Source organism: Hemiselmis andersenii, chromosome 1, assembly GCF_000018645.1.
Source record: "Hemiselmis andersenii chromosome 1, complete sequence; nucleomorph".
NCBI lineage: Eukaryota > Cryptophyceae > Cryptomonadales > Hemiselmidaceae > Hemiselmis > Hemiselmis andersenii.
In genome coordinates, this window is record NC_009977.1 from 7,501 (window position 1) to 20,779 (window position 13,279).

At 21.8% G+C, this 13,279-nt stretch overlaps 12 protein-coding genes across 12 annotated transcripts in view; 7 read left to right on the forward strand and 5 right to left on the reverse strand.

The window, feature by feature from the left end:
* The window catches only part of HAN_1g5 (hypothetical protein), a gene marked incomplete at both ends in the record, with an annotated part of 180 nt that extends 87 nt beyond the window's left edge, over positions 1–93 (reverse strand). Inside the window, one exon of the mRNA XM_001712126.1 lies at positions 1–93. This exon is cut by the window's left edge and continues 87 nt beyond it. Coding sequence (XP_001712178.1) covers positions 1–93 — 93 coding nt within the window.
* Positions 94–240: 147 nt separating this feature from the next.
* On the forward strand, positions 241–390 carry HAN_1g6 (hypothetical protein; the record flags this gene model as incomplete). Its single annotated transcript, XM_001712127.1, has 1 exon — positions 241–390. The coding sequence occupies one exon, from the start codon at positions 241–243 to the stop codon at positions 388–390; it is 150 nt and encodes a 49-aa protein (XP_001712179.1).
* Positions 391–465: 75 nt separating this feature from the next.
* HAN_1g7 (hypothetical protein) lies at positions 466–627 on the forward strand (the record flags this gene model as incomplete). The annotated part of the gene is made up of 1 exon (XM_001712128.1): positions 466–627. One exon carries the CDS (start codon positions 466–468, stop codon positions 625–627), a length of 162 nt encoding a protein of 53 aa, XP_001712180.1.
* A 233-nt stretch (positions 628–860) lies between these two features.
* Positions 861–1,034, reverse strand: HAN_1g8 (hypothetical protein; the record flags this gene model as incomplete). Its single annotated transcript, XM_001712129.1, has 1 exon — positions 861–1,034. One exon carries the CDS (start codon positions 1,032–1,034, stop codon positions 861–863), a length of 174 nt encoding a protein of 57 aa, XP_001712181.1.
* Positions 1,035–1,641: 607 nt separating this feature from the next.
* On the forward strand, positions 1,642–2,085 carry HAN_1g9 (ubc4; the record flags this gene model as incomplete). The annotated part of the gene is made up of 1 exon (XM_001712130.1): positions 1,642–2,085. One exon carries the CDS (start codon positions 1,642–1,644, stop codon positions 2,083–2,085), a length of 444 nt encoding a protein of 147 aa, XP_001712182.1.
* Positions 2,086–2,211: 126 nt separating this feature from the next.
* On the reverse strand, positions 2,212–2,571 carry HAN_1g10 (hypothetical protein; the record flags this gene model as incomplete). The annotated part of the gene is made up of 1 exon (XM_001712131.1): positions 2,212–2,571. One exon carries the CDS (start codon positions 2,569–2,571, stop codon positions 2,212–2,214), a length of 360 nt encoding a protein of 119 aa, XP_001712183.1.
* Positions 2,572–2,832: 261 nt separating this feature from the next.
* Positions 2,833–4,062, forward strand: HAN_1g11 (hypothetical protein; the record flags this gene model as incomplete). Its single annotated transcript, XM_001712132.1, has 1 exon — positions 2,833–4,062. The coding sequence occupies one exon, from the start codon at positions 2,833–2,835 to the stop codon at positions 4,060–4,062; it is 1,230 nt and encodes a 409-aa protein (XP_001712184.1).
* Positions 4,063–4,212: 150 nt separating this feature from the next.
* HAN_1g12 (hypothetical protein) lies at positions 4,213–4,584 on the reverse strand (the record flags this gene model as incomplete). Its single annotated transcript, XM_001712133.1, has 1 exon — positions 4,213–4,584. One exon carries the CDS (start codon positions 4,582–4,584, stop codon positions 4,213–4,215), a length of 372 nt encoding a protein of 123 aa, XP_001712185.1.
* A 141-nt stretch (positions 4,585–4,725) lies between these two features.
* Positions 4,726–5,553, forward strand: HAN_1g13 (nop1; the record flags this gene model as incomplete). The annotated part of the gene is made up of 1 exon (XM_001712134.1): positions 4,726–5,553. The coding sequence occupies one exon, from the start codon at positions 4,726–4,728 to the stop codon at positions 5,551–5,553; it is 828 nt and encodes a 275-aa protein (XP_001712186.1).
* A 131-nt stretch (positions 5,554–5,684) lies between these two features.
* On the forward strand, positions 5,685–11,666 carry HAN_1g14 (hypothetical protein; the record flags this gene model as incomplete). Its single annotated transcript, XM_001712135.1, has 1 exon — positions 5,685–11,666. The coding sequence occupies one exon, from the start codon at positions 5,685–5,687 to the stop codon at positions 11,664–11,666; it is 5,982 nt and encodes a 1,993-aa protein (XP_001712187.1).
* A 579-nt stretch (positions 11,667–12,245) lies between these two features.
* HAN_1g15 (rpb10) lies at positions 12,246–12,488 on the forward strand (the record flags this gene model as incomplete). Its single annotated transcript, XM_001712136.1, has 1 exon — positions 12,246–12,488. One exon carries the CDS (start codon positions 12,246–12,248, stop codon positions 12,486–12,488), a length of 243 nt encoding a protein of 80 aa, XP_001712188.1.
* A 15-nt stretch (positions 12,489–12,503) lies between these two features.
* HAN_1g16 (prsA3) lies at positions 12,504–13,229 on the reverse strand (the record flags this gene model as incomplete). Its single annotated transcript, XM_001712137.1, has 1 exon — positions 12,504–13,229. The coding sequence occupies one exon, from the start codon at positions 13,227–13,229 to the stop codon at positions 12,504–12,506; it is 726 nt and encodes a 241-aa protein (XP_001712189.1).
* Positions 13,230–13,279: the final 50 nt, after the last annotated feature.

Below are 13,279 nucleotides of genomic sequence, written 5' to 3' on the forward strand. Positions count from 1 at the left end.
AAGAAGACAAAATCGACAAAAATTAAAAGGAATGAAAAAAACCTTAAAAAAAAAAAGCACTGAAAAATCCTGTGTCAATAAAAAAATTTTCATTACAGTTAATAATAACTAACATTGAAAAACATTTTTTTATCTTTGTCTTCTTATTCTATGATAAATAAGAACAAGAATTTTTATTTTTTTTTACTATAACTAATTTTCGCAAAAATTTTTATGAAAAAATTATAGATAATATTCACTATGTTCTACAATGCTTTGCTTTTAGCTTCTTCACCCAGTATCAACGTTATAGCAAATGAAATTTTTTTTAAAGTCTTTTTATTCCTTCACGAAAAGAAGAAGAAGAAATTTTTTTTTTTTTTTTTTTTTTTATTTCTTCCTCTTCTCTAAAAACAAAAAGAATAAATAACCAAAAAATTCAATTTTAAATGCTACCGAAATACAAGTGGATTTTCTAGGACATACATGGAGTATCAAAGAGTGAAAGAGAGAATTAAGAATATCATTCATTTAAGAAAAAACTTTCTTTTTTTCTATTTTTCAAACTCATACGCCTACCACATGGTCCCTTTAAATTTTATTTTATTTTTCCGTACAACTTTTTTTATAAGTATGGTCTTAATTTGAAAGAATAGAGAAGAAAAAAAGAAGAAAAATCAAGAAAAGCCATAATTAGAAAAAGAAAAATTTTTTTTGGAAAAAAGATAAATTCACATTTTTTTTCTTTTTTTCTTTTTTTTTTTCTAGTAAAATTTTACTAAAAAAAAAAAGGGAAAAAAAAATGAATTTAAAAATACATTTATTTTACACGACATTAATTTTTTTTTTTTTTTTTTGCGTACAACAAAGTCTTGGTCAGCTTACAGCATGCTTTTTTTTGGTAAAAAAAGGGAAAAGAGAAAAAAAGACAAGCGAACTTCAATAGTTAAACCAAGACTTTTTCGAGTGTTATAGCAAAACGTTACCGATTTCAATAGTCTCCTTTTTCTTTTGACTCTTTTAAATTTTATGTTTAACAAGCTTTTTTTCTCCATTTTTTTTTTTTTACAAAAAAAAATAAGAGAAAAAGTTATTAAATATTAAAAAAAGTCAAAAAAAAAAATTTTTTCTTTTTTTTTTTTTTTTTTTCTTTAATATGCATTAGCATATATTTGAAAAAAGAAATTAAAGAAAATTTTTCGGAAGGCTTTTTTTTTTTTCTTTTTTTTTTAAAAAAATAACAAGAGATATAGGGTATTTATTCTCTGTCTGTGCAAAAAAAGTTTTCTTTAAAAATTTTACTGGATAGATTTATGGTGCGTGTTGTTTTGTCTAATATGGAATTCGCTAAAAGAATGGAAAAAAAAATAGATCAGAACAATAGGCTCAAACCATTATTTTATTAATGTTTTGAAAGTACAACAACAACAATATATTAATCAGCTTTTCCCTTATCTAAGGGAATAATATTATCCGTGTACGGTGTTTTTAATATTTATTTAAAAAAAAATTAAGTATTTATATTTAAAAAAAAAACAAATATATTTCTTTTTTTTTAAAAAATATAAAAAAAATGAAATTTAGCCCTAGTTAGCCCAACCGCAAACCAAAACATTTTTAAACTTTTTATTTAAAGAGTATAGAAAAAAAAAAAAAACATTAATGGCTACAAAACGAATCCAAAAAGAATTAAAAGATTTAATGAAAGATCCTCCATCTAATTGTTCTGCTGGTCCTATTGGTGATAATTTATTTAAATGGACAGCTTCTATAATTGGTCCAGGAGACTCTCCTTATAGTGGAGGCGTATTTTTTCTCGGTATCACATTTCCAACAGATTATCCGTTTAAGCCTCCCAAAGTTCAATTCATTACCCGTATTTATCATCCAAATATTAATTCTAACGGCAATATATGCTTAGATATTCTACGAGATCAATGGAGCCCTGCATTAACGATTTCAAAAGTTTTACTGTCGATAAGTTCATTATTAACTGACCCAAATCCAGACGATCCTTTAGTTCCCGAAATTGCGCGTGTTTTTAAAGAAAATCGATCACGATATGAGGCAACTGCACAAGAATGGACACAAAGATATGCAACATAAACACATTCTATCTAAAAAAAGCTAAGAAAAAACAAGAGGAACCGGACCTAGCTATTTTTATATTCCCCAATTTTTTTTTTCTTTAAACAGAAAAAAAAGGGAGACGAAAAGATGCAAATGTTTGGCTTAATTTTTTAAAAATACAAAAAAAGAATTAATATGTAAGACGAAAAACGAGAAAAAAATTATGAAATTTATAGATAAAGATAAATCTTGTAAATAATATAAAAATCGAGGAAATATATTTATCGCAATAGTTTTTGTTATATTTTTTTTAAAACGAATTGATGAGTTTGATAGATAAAGAAAGGCCGACTCTACTTTTAATTTTTTTTTTTTTTTGTTTAAAAATTGAATAGGACGTTTTTTTATCAGACTGTGGAAACTTGTTTCTAGTAACAAAAATTTTTTATTATATATCTTTTGACTCCATTCAGAAAAAACAACGAAACGCTTGGGGGGGGAAAGGTGTTTTTTCGAATACATCAAATTTTATTCTTTAATATTCTTGGTTGGAAAGTACTTTTCAAAATTTATTAAAAAAAGTTCGAAATTTCAAATAAATCAAAAAGAAGTCGGGAAAGGAAAAAATTTATATTTCGCAGGTAAAAAAAAAAGCTCAAAGTAACCTGTAATAAAAGACACGTGTCATAAAATAGAAAAATTTCTAAGCGATTTTACATTAAAAAAAGAAAAACTCTGGAGAGAAAGAGAGAAAAAAAAAGAAAAAACTAATTTTTTAAAATCATGCCTTTATCTCATAACTCTTTTCGAAAGAAATGCTTTTTTGAGCCTTTTTTTTATTTTTTGAATAAAAAATTATGGTACCAAATGAAATTTCTTATCCAGGATTTAGTAATATTCTCTTCCTATCTTTCATTATTGTTGATAAAAAAAGAAAGAAAAACTATCTGTTTTTTCAATCAAAAAAAACTACTTTCTTTTTATCAAAAATTTAAAAAAATTTTAAAAAAACATCTTTCCACTCCAAAAAGAATTCTTTTTTTGATAAATATAATGAAAATTGAAGTATTTTACATCGAAGATAAAATAATTTTTATTGAAAATGATTTAGCTGAGCTAAAGCAAAAAAAAAAAAAGTCTTCCTGGCGTGGCCTTTTTTTACTGATCAATCTTCTCTGTCGTTACTATATTTTCTTAGGTATTTTTCAAAAAAAAGTTAATTGGGGAAATCAATGCGCCATCATAGGGAGAGAGAAAAATACTCATAAAAAAATTAAATTCAATAAACTTGTGTTCGAACTTACGCAAATTCACGTAAATAAAAAAATAAAAAAGAGGTTAAATTCCTCCCAAATAGCTAAAACCCATTCTTTTTTCGTCGACATGTTCCATAGTTCATGGGAAAATGAAAAATTTATAAAGAGAATTCAGACATTACTTTCGGCCTACTCAATTCGAAAAACAAAAACTAAAAAAAGAGCTACAGAAAAAAAACCATCACATCTTATACCACAAAGTCAAGTGACAAGTTTACTTTTTAAAACACAAAATGTTCGAAATAATCTAGACAAAATAGACTGGTTTTTTGATATAAATATTTATCGGATAAAAAAAGAAAGAGAAAAAATTTCTGGTTTTTTCGAAAAACCAAAAAGTTCCTTACCCAGTTTTCTTCATTTTTCAATTTTTCAGAAAAGAAAAATGGTCGGTTCAATTTTAAATATCTATCAAAAAAAATTGGAGAAAAAAAAAATTCGCTGGTCAATTTTCGCGAAATTATTCATGTTTTGTTTTCCAGAAACAGAATTTTTTTTAACCAACTATATAGACAAAAATACTAATCACTATTTTATCGAGCAAAATCGTCAACTAATTAATAATTTTTTTGTTTTAAACTATTTACCGGAAACCTTTAAAAAGCTGAATGGACAAAAAGATATTTTGTGGCGCCGTATTTTATTTACTTTTTTTAATTTACCAATTTCTTTTTTCCTCGGTTGGTCTCTTTTTTAATCGACAAGAAAAATTGTTCTCTGTTAAAAAAATTTTTTTTTCCGTAAGGCCATAGGTTTAAAAAAAGAAGAAAATTTATAAAAAATTAAAATTGTTAATTTCCAAAAAAAAAAAAAAAAAAAAAAAAAAAAAAAAAAAAAAGGGTTCTGGTTATTTTTCTTTTTGGACAAAGAAATGAATTTTGTTTCTACCCAACAATTTTTGGTTTTTCCAAAATTTTAAATAATAACAATCAAAAAGGTTTATTATATTTTGAGGTCGGCAATCGTATTCTACTGGACAATTTAAACAAGGAAGATTGCTGTTCTGATTTTTTTTAACATAATTTTTATTCAAAAAAAATTTTTTACTAGCAATAGCTACAAAATTTTTTTGAAATAGAGAGAAAAAGGCACATTCTTGGTTCGAGATTTTCATTATTCCATTTCGTACAAAAGTTTTAAAAAGTTCCTCTGAAAAATAACGTTTCGTTTGAACTTCAATGAATGAACTGTTCTTTATGTAAATTTTTAGTTCTTTCATGTAATTTCCTTTATGCTTGTGCTGAGATACGAACAAAAAAAAATCAATAAATTCATTTTTTTTTTTTTTTTTTAATATATCATCATTAAAAAAAAAAACGTTTAAAAAGCAAAATTAATGTGATATTTAATTGAATTATTTATGAACAAAAAACACTTTCTCAAAAACACGAATCCTCTTTTTGAAAAAAGCAAAAAAAAAAAACAGGATGTAAATAAAATTATTCAAGTAAGTAATAAAAAATTTAAAGGTGGAAGCAAATTAATTATTCAACAACATCGACATCAAGGAGTTTTTGTAGCTAGGGGAAAGGAAGACGCGATTTGTACAAAAAACATGGTTTTTGGAGAATCAGTTTATGGAGAAAAAAGAATTTTAATCAAAGAGAAAGACCAAAAATCGGAATTTAGAATTTGGAATCCTTTTCGCTCCAAACTTTCCGCTGCAATACTAGGAGGAATAGATGATATTTATTTAAAACCTGGAATGAAAGTGTTGTATTTGGGGGCTGCAAGCGGAACAACAGTTTCTCATATATCGGATATAATTGGGATAGATGGAACTATTTATGCAGTTGAATTTTCACACCGTTCAGGAAGAGATTTATTGAATTTGGCCAAAAAAAGGCAAAATATAATTCCAATAATAGAAGATGCTCGTCATCCCCAAAAATATCGAATGTTTTTGACAATGGTTGATTTAATTTTTTCTGACATTGCCCAGCCTGATCAAGCAAGAATTATGTCAATAAACGCAAACCATTTTTTACGTAGTGGCGGTTTTTTTATAATTACAATAAAAGCAAGTTGTATTGATTCAACTTCAGAACCAAGCTTAATTTTTTCAAAAGAAGTTCAAAAATTACAAAAAGAAAATTTCAAACCAATTGAACAAATAACTCTGGAACCCTATGAAAGAGATCACGCAATGGTTTTTGGAAAATTCAGAACTCAAAAATTTTCTAATTAATTTTTTTAAAATTTAGATAGGAATAAATCGATTTTTTTTTTTTTTTTAAGATTAAAAAAATAGGGAATAAAATAAAAATAAAACTGTTAAAAAATTATTACATTTTTTAATTTTAAAATAAGATCTTTTGGATGAAAAAGGAACCTCTTACTTTTTTTAAAATTTCTTTCCTTAATAAAAAAAATCAAAAAAAAAGAATTTTTTTTAAAGATTGGGAAATTATTTTTAAATTTTTTAAAAATACTAGCTTTTATAAAAAAAAATTTAAAAAAATTTATTTAATAATTAACCAAAAACTAATTAAATTTCCAAAAATTTTACCCCCTCCAAATATAAGTATTTTTTTAAAATCTCTAGATTTTAAAAATCAAAAAAATAATAAAGGTTTAAATTTTTTTTGGAAATTTTGGAAATCAATTTTTTTCGGATTAAAAGGAAAAAATGTATTTTTTTTAGAAAATTTAATTTTTAGAAAAATTTTTATACAAAAAAAATATTTTTGGGTTCAAAACCAAAAAATTTTTTCAATAATGCTAAAAAAAATTTCGAAAATAAATGATTTTAAGGTTTTATGTTTTTTAATTTCGAATTTTAAATTTGTAAATCTTTTGGAAGAACTTGAAATTTTTTCCAGGAAGAAAAATTTTTATAAGTTTTTTATTTCATTAAAAAACTTTAACCAAAAAAAAAAAAAAGATTTCTCCATAAAATTATTTTTTAAAAAAAAAATTTTAGAAACTGAAGGGGATTTGAGTTTTTCTATCTTCCTTAAAAGTTTTTTAAAAATAAATAAAAAAAAAATTTCAAAGAAAGAATCTGACTGGTTTTTTTATTTTACCCAACATTGTTCTAAAGAAAATTTTAGATTAGAAGACTTTTCAAAGACTTTAAAGCTTCCTAGTTTTTTTTATGAATTTAATATAAAAAATTTTTTCCCATCTTTTTTGGGAGGGAAATTTTTTTTTTATTTTTTTGACTTTTTTTCTAAAAGAACGAAAAAAAGGTTTCTAAAATATTGCCTCTTTATTTTACCTTTTTTAAATTTTTTAGATAGAAATTTTTCAATAAAAAAATTGGGAAATAATAAATATACCGACATATACAGCATTCTTTTTGAAAATTTAAGTTGTAGCAACAAATTTTTTTCTTTTTTTTCACTTGAGAAAAACAATGATAAAAAAAATTTATTTCTTTTTTTGTTATTTTTTCTTAAACAAAAAAATAAAGTTTCTACAATTTTAAAAAGATGTATTCTTTTCCAAATGGAAATTAGAAGAATTTTAAAAAAAAAAAAATTTAAAATTGTTTGCGGAAATTTAAAAAATCTAAAATTAAGGGAACGCTTTTATCATGAGCTTTTAAACTCTGTTTTATTAGGGGGAGTAAAAAGTAAATTAATCTCTTTTGGTTTATTTTTTGAAAATTTTTTAAAAAAAATTTTTAAGATTTTTAATTCAAAGAATCAGAATATTTTTATCCATAATTTTTTATCGGCTGTAAACTGGTCTTATATAGTGTTTTATACCAAAAAAAATTTTTTTACAAAAAAAATTTCTATCCCTACTTTCAAATTAGAAATAAAAAAAAATTATCTCAGTTTAAAAGGTTGCAATTTTTTCAAAAAAATACATAATAAAATCGAGCAAGAAAGGAAAAAATTAAAAAATTTACCCATTTTTAAGTTTTTTTCTCCAAAAATAAAAAAAAAAAAGTTTAATTATATTTGTGATGGAAAGGAAATTTTCTTAACAATTGAAAATTTACAATTTTATTTACTATCAGAAATTAAAAAAAAAAATATTCAAAAAGTTGTTTGGTTAAGTTTTTTTAAAAAAATTTGGAATCAAGAAAGAAAGAAAAAAACAATTTTGTTTTTAAAAAATTTTTTTTTTGAAAAAAATTTAAGAGAAATTTCAAACTGGTTTTCCAAAAAAAAATTCAATAAAAAAATTGCAGTAAAGTTGTTGGGCTCATGCTTTTCTTGTTTAAGAAAATTTTTGAAAAAAATTTCAAAAAAAACTACTGGAAACTCGAGTATTAGATTGAAAAAATTACCTTTTTATTTACAAAAAAAATTTTTTTCAAAACAATTTCAAAAAAAAATTCTTATTGATTTTTTTAACATATATTTTAAATTTTTTCTTAAGGAAAAAAACCTTTCTTTAGGAAAAAAATTTTCTATATTTGAATTTTTTTTTTATTTTTATCAACACAAAACTATGCTTAAATTATTGGATTTTTTTAAAACCCACCACTTTTTAACAAAAAAAAATAATTTTCCCAAATTATTATTTGATTGTTTTTTTTTAAAATTCTTTAAAAATTGTACGGAACAAAAAGAGAAAAAGAAGATTTTCAATTATTATAATAAATTTCAAAAAATTATTTTTGAAATTTGTATTCCTTTCGATCCTTTTGTGGAAATAATTTCTCATAATTTTAAAAAAATCTTTTCCAATATGGGTTCCATAAAAGATTTGAAAATAATGGAAAAACTTTCTAAAACCAAAAGATTATTTAATTCCAGTTTTCGATTTTTTAGAAAAAATTATTACTCTTCGTTAATTGAAAAGGTTTCTTTAGGACAAATCAATACTACAATAACAAAATTTGGAAAAAAAAAGCCTTTAAATATTTCTTTTTTTTTATATTTTCTCAAAGATAAAAAAACCCTAAAAAAAAACAAATTTTTAATTATTTCAAAAGTTAATGACCTACTTTATTTTCCAATCAAAGTCTACCCTTTTTTAAAAATCAATTTAAAAAATTGTTTTTTTAAAAGAAAAGAGCTGGTTTCTTATTTTTTAAAAACTTTTATTTTTAATTTTTCCTTCAAATTAATTTTTGTTTTTTATAAAGAGAGTCCATTGTTTGTTATGGAAAATCACTTCTTAGGAAAATTTTTTTCAATATGGTTAAAAATTACTTCAAAAAAAAATCCCAAAGCCATTTTTTTTTTTACAAAAAGAACAAAAAATTTTTTTTTTTCTTTTAATTGGTTTTCTAACAAAAACGGTCCAAAAACTTTAAAAAAAAAAAGAAACGCCTTTCATAAAACTTTTTTAAAAGATATTTTAAATAAAAATTATAAAGGAGATATAAACCTTTTGTCTTTAATAAATTTTTTCAAAATTCTTAAAAATCAAAAAATAAAAATTTTGGTTTTTTTAAAAAATATTCTAAAGGAAAAAAATTTTTTAAGTCCCGAAAGAAAGAATATTTTTACCAGAAACAGTTTTGTTAAACAAAAAATTTTTAAAGTTTTTAAAAAATTTCTTAAAAAATTTACTATTTTCGCCCCCAAAAATTTTTTTTTTGGAGGAAAATTAATCACTGAATTTTTAAGTAGAAAAATTAAGAAAAAATTTTTATTTCCAAAAAATTTATTGTTTTGGGGCCTAAAACTAAAAAAAAAAACGATTTTTTTATGTTTGATTTCCAAAATTTTGGATTCTGGTCTCCTTTTTGGTAAAATTTTCAAAATACTTTCTATAAAAATTTTTCAGCTTTTTTTGGGAACCAAAATTAATGAATTAGAAATTCAAAAAAAAAAAAAGCTATTTCAATCTTTTTTCTTGTTTTTTTCAGTATCCTATTCGAATTATTTTAATTTTTTTTTTCTTTTTTTTAATATTTTTTCTAAAAGGATAAAAAAAACGCGAGAAAAAATTTTTTGGCTATTTGCTATTACAATTTCAAGAAGAAATTTTTTTTTAGACAAAAAAAGGAAACATTTTTTGGACCTTTCCTATAAGATTTTTTTTTCAAAGCAAAATATTTTTTTCAAACCTTTTTTTATTTACTTAATAAATGAGGATATTAAAATAATCCCAAAGAGAAGTTCAAAAAAAACCCTATACTCCTACCAAAAAATTTTTTTCTTTTTTTCTAACTTAATCTTATTCAAGAAAAATTTCCCATTTTTTCAAAAATTTCTAAAAGTTTTTTTTGATCGTTGGTTACCATTTCAAAAAAATAAAAAAAATATTTATTTAAAAATTTTATTTACCTTAGGTAGAAAATTAAAAAAAAATCATTTTTTGATTTATCAAAAAAAATATTTCAAAATTCTTTCATTTGGTTTTGAAAATTTAATTTTATTAGACTGTTTTGTAAAAATTATGAACTTTAACTTTTGGTTATCTTTTTTTAAAAAAAAAAAAATTTTTGAAAAAATAAGAAAAAATTTTCATTTGGTTTGGAAAAATTTAAAATATAAACATTTTAAAAATTTTTTTCAATTTTTTCTTTATTTATTAACAATAATGGAAGTTTCTGGAAATCCAGCTTTTTTACACCAATTTATTTTATCCTTTAAAAAGTTTCATCTTTTTTTTTTAAAAATTTTAAAAATGGAATTTTTAAAACGATTAAATTCCGAAAATTTATCCCACCTATTTGAAAAATTTCTTGAGGTTTCCGAAAAAAAATTAAAAATTTATGTTTTAATTATGATCAAAAAAAACCAAATATTTAAACAAAAATATGATTCAGATCTGTTTTTTTTTCGAAAAACACTTATATTATTTTTTAAATTCTTAAAAAAAAACAAAAAACCAGTCTTTTTCTCCCTTTTTATAAAAAATTTTTTTTTTTTTGGTCCTTCCACAATTTCTTCTGAAATTTTAAAAATTTCTACAATTTTTTTTAGGACTGAACAAAATTTCCCGATCAGAACAATTTTTTTTTATATTAATTTTTGGATTTCTGAAATTTTTTTTTATTTTAGAAATTTTTCGAAAAGATGTCAAAAGTTTTTTTCTAAAAAAATCAAACAGACCCTTTTTTATTTAAAGAAAATAAAAAATTTTAGTTTTTGGCAAAATAAAATTTCAAGGCCTTTAAATAATATATTAACCATTTTGTTCCAGATTCCTGGTTCGAATTTAAAAATTCAAATTTTGAAAAGTACCAAAGATTTATTAGAAAAAAAAATCAACCCTGGACTTTTTTTAAATTTTATGTATTATTTGATTTTTTTGTTTTCAAAAATTAAAAATAGTTTATATCTTTTTAAAATAGATGAATTAATAGGAAAATTTTTTTTTTCAATAAAATCAAACAAAATTAAATTTAGAATAATTTCAATATTTTTCTTACGTTTGCTTAGAGGTGAAAGTGTGATTAAAAAAGAACGGTTTTATGGAATTTTTCTAAAATTGATTTCTTTTTTCTTTTTTTTTTTTCAAAATTTTAATTTTAACCATTTTTTTCTACAAATTTTTATGAAATTTTTAAAAAAAAATTATTTTATTTCTATCAATTTTGATGGTTTTTTATGCAAACTGCTAATTTTTTCTTTTTCGATTAAGAATTATCGTTTGGTATTTAATTTTTTAAAAAAAAATTTTGAAATTCAAAAAAACTTTTTTGTAGAGAAAATTCGATTTTCTTTTTTTTCTTTTTCCTTTTTTTTCGTTCAAAAATTGGACAAGATAAAATTAAATATTTTTTTGACGATGATTAAAGATATTATTAAAAAAAATGACAATTTTGGAACATTTTTTCCAATTTTTGTGAATTTTTTACTTATAGAATGTAATTGGTCGTTTTTGATATTTAATTTGTTTTTAAGAAAATTTTTTTCAAAAAAAATTTCTTTATGTTCTAAATTTTCTCAAAAAATTTTTTTAAATTTTTTAACAAAAATTTTAATAAAAATAGGATTGGGGAACTTAAATTTTTTGAATGAACATTTAATCCCTGTACATTTACTTCCGAAATTAAAAAAAATTTTACTTAAAGGGAAAAACATTTTTTTCTTTCATAAAAAAAATGAAATATTGACTTATTTGATTACAATTAATACCATTTATTCTTCGTTTTTTTTCTGGGAAAGAAAAAAAAATAAAAAAATAAAAAATTATTATAAAACTCGACGAAAAATTTTAAAAAAAAAAAAAACTTTTTTGGAAAAAAGGTCTTTTTTTTCGAAACTTTTTATTTTGATAAAAATAATTTTGAAATATCATTTTTTTGTAAATGGAAATTTCTTTTATTTTTTCGAAAAACCTTATTTTCGAAATCAAAACGGGATTAAAAAAAAAAATTTGTTAATTAAATTTCCCTATATTAAATTAAGAAAAATTTTTTTTGAAATTTTAAAAAATTAGTTTTTTTTTTAAAAAATGATTAAAAACTCACTTTTTGAAAAAGAAATACCATGTCGCCATTTTTGAAATAAAAATTTAATTTTAAGTGTTTTGTGGTTTTTTTTTCTTTTTAATTTTTTTCCAATGTTTATTAGATTCTCAATCTGAAAACTTTTTTTTAAACTACAGTTTATTTATAAATTTTTTTGGTATTTATTTTTTGATTTTTAGTTTTTTTGTTTTAAATTATTTAAAAAAATAATTTGTACACTGAAGAAATTAAAAAAAAGATCTCCAAAAATTTTTTTTCAAAAAAAGAAAAATTTTATTTCAAGTATGTATTTGTTTTATTTTAAAAAATAGAATAAAGAAATTTCAAGAAAATTTTTTTATTTAAAATTTAATGTTTTAAGATAAATTTTAAAAAATAAGAATTGAAGAAAACGATTTTTTATGTTTTATTTTGTCTAATTTGTTTAGTTTGTTAAGATTTTTTTCAAAAAAACATTTAACAACAATTTTTTCCAACAATTTCCCGAATCATTTACTAATAAAAAAAAATTAAAAAAAAAACCTTAGTACTTGATAATTATTAAAATAATGATAATTCCTATTCGATGTTTTACTTGTGGAAAAATTATAGGAAATAAATGGGATATTTATATCGAACTTTTAAATAAAAATATATCTCAAAGTGCCGCTTTAGATTCATTAGGGTTACGTCGGTATTGCTGCCGAAGAATGTTATTGACACACGTTGATTTGATAGAAAAACTTTTGGCGTATAATACTCACGAAAAAGACGCTTTTTTCCAAGAAAGTTTCCCAAAAAAAAATATTTAAATTAAAAATTTTTTTTTAATTACAATTGTTTTTGACCAAAGAATCTATTTCTTTTGGAGACAAACAATTTATGACAATTTTTTGTTTATCATCATGTTTCAAAATGAAAATTTCAATTCGATTTGATAATTTAAATGATTTAATTTTCTTATAAAAAATTTTCAGAATTAATTTCAAGGCATCTTCTAAAGTCAAGTCGATTTTAAATTCTTCATCTAAAATAGCTTGGTTGGTTATGCTATTTGACCCTACAGCAACCGCTTTCCATTCTGAATAATTTCCAGAAGGTTCAGTCCTAAAAATTTGAAAGCCATTTACCGAATCAAATCCTCCGATAATCAGAGAAGTTCCGAAAGGGCGTTTTCCGCCAGTTTGAGTAAATTTTTGTTTAATATCGCAAATTATATTTACAATTTTTTTTAGTGGGATAATTTCTTGAAAAGTTTGTTTGAATTGCTGAGCTTGTATTCTTCCATTATCGACTAAAGCTTGTGCATCAGGATTTGATCCAGTTATTGCACAAAAAATATTTTCTTCAAGTAGAAAGATTTTTGTTGAAAATTGAAAAGAATCTGAATAATATGGCAAATCGTTTTTTCCTGTAGCAATTATTATTCCTTCTTTTATTTTTATTCCAATGACAGGATTTCCGCTGTTTATTGTCTCCATTGAAAATTCTAGCTGGGAAATTCTTCCATCTACATCGAAAGAAGTGGTTTTAAAATCCAATTTCGACGGCATAAATTTTTTTTCCCTAAGGCGATTCCCGAAACAATGGTTTTTTTTAGTTA